Source organism: Echinococcus granulosus (assembly GCF_000524195.1).
Source record: "Echinococcus granulosus chromosome Unknown EG_S00010, whole genome shotgun sequence".
Lineage (NCBI taxonomy): Eukaryota > Metazoa > Platyhelminthes > Cestoda > Cyclophyllidea > Taeniidae > Echinococcus > Echinococcus granulosus.
In genome coordinates, this window is record NW_020170390.1 from 748,427 (window position 1) to 755,516 (window position 7,090).

The 7,090-nt window shown below is 40.0% G+C and overlaps 1 protein-coding gene across 1 annotated transcript; it reads left to right on the top strand. All coding sequences in view use genetic code 11, as the record gives it.

The window, feature by feature from the left end:
* Positions 1-377: 377 nt before the first annotated feature.
* Positions 378-5,169, top strand: EGR_02287 (hypothetical protein; the record flags this gene model as incomplete). Its single annotated transcript, XM_024491536.1, has 3 exons — positions 378-501; positions 1,200-1,504; positions 4,864-5,169. 3 exons carry the CDS (start codon positions 378-380, stop codon positions 5,167-5,169), a joined length of 735 nt encoding a protein of 244 aa, XP_024354042.1.
* Positions 5,170-7,090: the final 1,921 nt, after the last annotated feature.

The following is a 7,090-nucleotide window of genomic DNA, read 5'->3' on the forward strand; positions in this document are numbered from 1 at the left end:
GAAGGATATCTGAGCCATATAATAGCCCTCTTTACCAGATTTCTGGGTTATCAATTCGCGATGCATAAGCATGAGTGCAAAAAGGACATTTTTTTCTTGTGATGCGCATACTCTTAGCCACAATATCTAAAAGATTCACCATGTGGGGGTAATGCTCAGAAACTTCAGTTATTATTAATGGGAAATCCATTGTGTGAAATTGAGCGGATAACTAGCCTCAGCGAGGTTGGACAATGCACGATTTCCCAATGGTGCACTAGTAACGGTCCACACAATGGGCTGTGATTTCACGCACCTTTGTACTTGGTGCCTCCTGTGTGCAGCGCGTAGTAAATAGCTTGATTAAGGAGTTTGTCCGCGATGCGTGACAGCCCTCCATGGGGGGCCAACCGGAGGGATGGGCCGACGTCTTTGTCACCTACCGCCACTCATTGGCCCACAAATTAAGTGAGCCGAACATCAAAGGGGCAATATCCGCAGTTGTTATGGCCGCGCAACATAGTGCGTGCATCATGCCATAAATAAACGAACGTAGCACAGCATCACAGCAGCTTCCTTCTAATGTAGTGGAGCGGGAGACTCGTGTTTGACCAAGCACTAAGACTATCACAGGGCTAACATTTAGAAAGTTACTTAACTTACGACCTTTTAGTCCTAGGACACATTTCAATGCTTAAGTAAGGATGTAGATTCTATGAATTTAAAATATTCGAAGTGATACCATTGCATTAATGCTGCCGCAAACTTAAAGTAGCTATCGAGACCAAACCATTATTCACAGATGCCTGTCAATTTCCTTACGCGGACTTTAACCATCGATGCATCAACCTAGTATCCCGCAAAAATGAGTTTTTTTTCGAAGTATCTAATGCGTCTAGAAAAGTTACTGATTCCAGAGGATTTGAAATTACAGAGTGATAACGGAAGTCTACTACAGGGTAACTTTAAAATTTTTGCATTAATAAATCTGATTGTGCGTATGCGTAACCATGACCCCATTTGCATTTTGGATAACAAAATGAAATTCTAAATATTAAAATTTTCGACTCAAGAATGAACAATAACGTCTACTAATATGTCAGATTAATAATATTTTTATGCTGATGAAGCAGAGTCTGGTTTAATCACCGAGACGTATATTTTATTTCTACAAATACTGCTACTGATATGAAGGTCAACGCGCCGTCGTGCCTATCAAGCTAAAGTGGTGCACTACTCGGCGGGCAGTAGACAACTGACAAAAAACCCTAGTGTCGTAGGTTCCCCTCTCAGCGCATTGACTCAAATCAGCACCGATGTCACCGCGACGGCGTGTAACGTTGTTTTCCTCGCCTACCTCTCGCTCCCGCCTCCTTCGTCTTACCCTGCCCACCCCAGACCGAACCGCACACAAACTAACAGGAATGCCCGCTTGTTTCTGCGTTTATGCAAGGGCCTAGACAAGAGAGCGCTGTGCCTTCGTCTTGCCGCATGTGTAAAATCCGACTTTGGCCGATGCCAGGCTGTGAATACGTGTGTGTGTGTGTTCGATTATCCCGGGTGGGACAAACACGGATGCAACAGAGGAAATTTTGAAGGGCACAATCTAGTGCATGCGTACATGCACACCCGTAGACACATTAGGGGGACTACGCAGCTGCTGCAGTGGCCAATGGGATTCGCCTTTGTTTAATAAAGGCACAGGTAGTTTGGAAAGCGATCGCAGGAAAAAATACCTCAAAGGCTTGAACAATTGGCAATTCCTCTGGAAGAGTTTTGAGATGGCATGCATGGGTAAAGTACCAAAGTAATGATGAACTAGTTTGATCACATTTAACCTGAACCATATTACAATGCAGTGGGGTGGCGGTAAAATGTGTAAGAAACCTAAACCTATGTCCCTAAAAGGTGAAATAAGTGAGCTCAATTAGTATTTGAACCATAGAGAGGTTCACTTTTGTTTGTCCATTCCTAATGCAAACACTCTGGGAAAGACATGTCTTGGTATTTTGATGGAAGTAACTAAAAATGGTTCCATTTATATTAATTGACCTTAAAGGCTACCAGTTTGATTATTTTTTTCTGCTAATAAGAGGTGCAAAATCCAGCCAAACAAACTTATTATAGGTCAACACTCCTCCTAGGTTGTACATTTGTCAGAAAGTGTATGTTGTTTTGAAAAATGGGGGGATTCTAAAGTCACCAATATAGAACCTGAGTGAGGGGTCAAAATTTAGGGGAACTTGCGCAATATGCACAAAAGGCAAAGGTTAGCGAGACCACTTTCTCGTTATTCCACGCATAAGTTTTCTTCTCAAAATTTTTCTTAGCCTCAACCGTCCTACCACGCAAAATGAAGACACGAATACGGCATTAAAATTATGCGGACTAGTTTCTGCATCAAAATTAAACAGAAGACAGGAAAAGACTTGTCTATTCGGATTGCATAGCACAAGGAATTTGTAATTTACTAAGGCTCAGTTTTCCAATTTTATACGGCCCTAATGAAACCGTGTGAAATTTCTCCCTTGAATCGAGCCAACTCGCGTTCGAGGAGCGGTTATTTTCTCTCTTTCACATGTTTAAAGTACAAATAAAAAAAGTACCATCCAGTAAGTTGCCTTTTACACTAATTACATAATTCGCACTTAGCATACAAATTAGTAAACAATTTTTACTACCAATTGCCATTCAGTTACCAATATATGAAATACTTGGGCTGCCATCTGGTGTTCAGTTAGTAAACAAAACAGTCAAAAGCCAAGGCCAAATTGCACTTTTTTATAGCAGCGAGCATACTTTTAAACTAATGTGGTTGCCCACCAGTCAGTCATTGTTTAGGTGTTCATTAGTAAAACTAAATTAAATAAACGATTAGGCATTACTTGTCGAACTCTGTTATTTTAGTTACGCAATAAGTTACGCACTTTTCTGCTATAGCATTCCAATGAGCAAGGAATTCTTAAAGTACCGATTAAAATTATGCTCATCCAGAACGAAAATTTAGCGTTCTGATGATTAATACAACTGTTTTCAACTACCTCACACTGCGAACATAGTGCTTACTCACTCTACTGATTCGAGACGTTTGCGGAAATAGACGAATGACAATTTTCCCAAAAAATGACAATGTCCTCAATAAAATTTTCTCAAGAATATCTCCGCATAAGTCTTTTGTGAGCAACTGTCAAGACGGTGATTGTGTTGCATGCGTTTGCGTGCGTATTGTTATTTGCACTTCCGTTCGGCCTTGAGGTCAGGTTGCTCTTGTCAGAGGAACTCCGTGTGACCATCATTATCGAAGACACAGCACACAAGACACGTATTTATTTGCGAGGAAGAACTCTTCCCTACAACAAGTGAGTGAGTTGGGAAAGCAAAAAAAAATTGTGCTTCCTCTAATTTTGTCGACGTTTTCCCAAGATTTATATTTATGTTTTATTCTTTACTTTGTTCAGGGAATAAATAAATTTAAGCAAAAAATGTCATTAAAATGGACAATTTTAAGCAGCAGAAGTTCAATATATTGAGGTTAAGAATGATATCACAGAGTGATTTACCACTGCACCCTTTCCAAGGTCGTGGTGCTGTGCCTCGCGCACTACCTGTGGTGAACGCGAAGTGAATTTATTTACCTTTGGTTTGAACGTTTGCGCAAATTTACGGTAACCTTCACCGAGGTCTGCAGACATCTAATCATCGATGCACAATACGTCTGGACCACCTGGATAGGTTTTCTCATAGCTAGAAAACATGCATCCAGTATTTGTCATACTGCCACACACTTTGCGACGGTGGTCACTGAGGGCCGGTGTAATTGGCTGTCAATTTACGGAAAAGCACCTGACCGAATTAATAAACTAATGAGTTTTCTGGAAAATTCCTGTTGGAACAACACATTTAATCTAATTTGAAGTGCTGCATAAATGCACACTTTTGTTGAACAAATTCCCTTGAACTTACGGTACAATATGAATAGCTTATCTAAGGCTCAGAACCACATTAAATGTATAATTTAGTTATGAGAGAATGAATACTGCCACATTTGATACAATACTATGTGTCATCGGCTAGGATTTGACGAAACAGCGACTCCTTAAAGGAACTGATCTAATTTTCTCAGTCGTGATCATATAGCTGAACCTAGCGATTAAAAACCCTTCGGTAAGTAGGAACTTTCTTCAAGACTGGCCTTCTCTAAAGATCTGTTCCATAAATACGAATTTTTTACAGCTATTGACATAAGACAGCTTAAGATAATTAGAACTACTTGGCTCCACGAAAAACGGAAAGGTATTTTTTGCAAAACGGTGTAGAAAATCTAGAAATAGAAGCCACACCTTACACTACTGAGATAGGCTTTTGTAAAAATTTGTGCGTACTTATGGTACAAATCCAGACTGTGAGATGATTTTACCCAAACAAGGCTTGATGCATCGAACAATTCAAATCTTAGTCTCATCTATTCTAGCTTAGCAACAGCCACACATTACATTAATAAATTAAGTTATAATTACTAGAAGAACGAGCGACTCCGACAGGTCGATAGAACCGTTGATCGTAAAGCACCCCCGCCTACCCTTTCTTCAAAAAAAAGGAAATTTTCAGATTCCCCTTATGCTTAAAAACTTATCTTTAGCATAACTGCATTTGCATACCTTTCAAAGCTAACAGTAAGAGTTGTTTACTCCCCTCATTTTCTACTGTTTGGTTTGAGTCGTCAAGAAAGTGCAAATTTGTCAGAGATCGGATATCAATTTTATTTTTCTCCTACATGCACACACACGCACACGTGCTACGGCAGTGAAGATATGGCGAGAGAATCGTCGTTACGCACAGGAGTTAGCATAACTACGGTGCGCGCGTGCGTGCGACAACTCCAAGCGTCACAGCCTGGCTCCACACGCCTCACCTAGTGGCACGCACGCAGGCAGGCACGAGGAGGCAGCGGCGGCGCTGCAGCGATGCTCACGTGAGCTTGCGGGAGAGCAGCCCACATGGACGCTCGCGCTGCCTCGTGAGCCGCCCGCTGCTGCCGCCGCAGCCCCCACCGCCGATCGACTTATCAACATGCGCGCATTTCTCGGTCTCTGTGCTCGCGCACGTTGTCGTTGTATTGTGCAACTGAGGAAGATATATGGCTCTAAACACTGCACACTACCTGGAAACGCTGTCAATCGCACGTTGTGAAATTGCAAGTGATTTCCTCGCCTAGTCAACAGTACTTTCTAGTCTCTAGTATTAATAATTCGTCGAATGAACAGTGCCTGGGTAAATCCCCTGACAAAAATGACACCTATCCTATCAAAACAGGGTGATGGGTTTTATTGGACGAATGTGTTTTTCCCAATCGTATCCTGATTAAACATTTCAGCTACATTAAAATGATATTAAAGCCTATTTTAGTCGCAGAGTTTAGGCACTGAGTTTAGTGGAGGAATAAGAATGCTACTTATTCGTGTGGATATTTCTTCGATTTAAATCGTTTAGACTAATGTGTATCCTGATACCATTGGTCTTTTACGATAGAAGCATTTTATAAAAGATTATACATTAGGGTACTGGGGAAAAAGATAGCTAAAGAACCCTAGTTTGTCACGCTTTTTGCTAAAGACGTAGACGTTCCAATTTCTACTTGATTGCGTCTGGTATAGCAATGTTTTATTCAAAATCAGGGCCATTTGGAAACACCTTTTCCTATTCTACTAAAAGAAACTTTGGCTAAAAGCAAATGCAAAATATGATAATTATGCGAAGCAATAAAAAACGGTGATAGTGGTTAAGGATTTGTATGGTTCTTGTGCAGTCATTGACGTCAATTTGATAGAATTTCGCTAAGAATATGTAAAATCCAGGTTCAGACAGTCCGTAATATAGAGACATATACATTCTTTTAAATCATTTCAATTACCCGTTCACCACTACTTCACACTTTAAAAAAGCAAGATTCAATTCAGTCTTTTAATGCCGGGTAGTATTAACCTACTGCGAGTGGGGAGTAAAACACGATTTTCAGGGAGCATTGTCTGGCTAGTGGAGACCAATTACAATTATGCAACAAGATTCTAGTTCATACGAGCGTACGAGAAGAGATTAGAGTGTAAAGGTATTTCCAAGCCCACAAAACGCCGAATGCAAAAGTACACCATCAACATTTTAGGCTGTAGAATAATAAATGGGTAACTTGGTTCATATATGCAGGAATAAATGTTTGAAAAATGAGGAAATAATAAGTAGTCCTAACAAATAAGATTTAGCCACCCAGTGCTCACCAAAACTGGTTTAATCCCTAGTTGGTAAGCAAAAAATTCGGGATTTATAATGGTGTAGTTTAACTAAAATAATCTAAGAAGCTGGTTGATGGATTTATCATACTTCATGAAGCGAGACAGTTAGTGATGGGGTTAATCATAAAGCAGAGAACGGTCCGATAAATATTTTTAAGGGAAAAGTAATTACTGTGAGACTGAAAAACTATCAACATAATTCGGCTTTGGAAGTGAATGGTTTTACAACGTAAATGAACCGTGAAAGCAAGTAATTGTTTTTGTTGCTTTATTTTGTACAGTTAACATTAATTTTACAGTATAATTTAGCATGGTTTTTAAAGCAAGAATTGAATAACTATAGGAAGCTTCTTATATATTTTGTTTTCAATAAAATAAGTCTCGCTTCGGATTCCACTTATACAAGGTCTTTTGCCTACGTAAGCAAAATTCCAGTCCTAGTCACTCCTTCCACTGGATTGCTTATATTTCCTAACTGTCTGTTTTAATTCGCATATGACCGTATTGTTGTCTTGATACCACTTAAATGTGTCAAAAACTCAAAGTGGAGGATGAAGTGAGACGGTGTACTATTGCCATTCCAAAGTGGAAAAATTTCTCCCAGTAAGTTTTGCGATGTAAGGTCTAGCGCTGTCTTTTAAGAACGGGATTTTCTTACCACTAACTGACTGGTTTCGGCTCTTTTTGAAAAAGAATTTTCCCCTGCATGGCTTTGAGTTGCATCTTCTTGGTATATCTCGGGAGTCAAATTGTTTAAACCATTTCCACCAATCCACTCACTCCGAGTTAAACTCGGTTCGTAAAGCAGACGAGCTCCAACCACA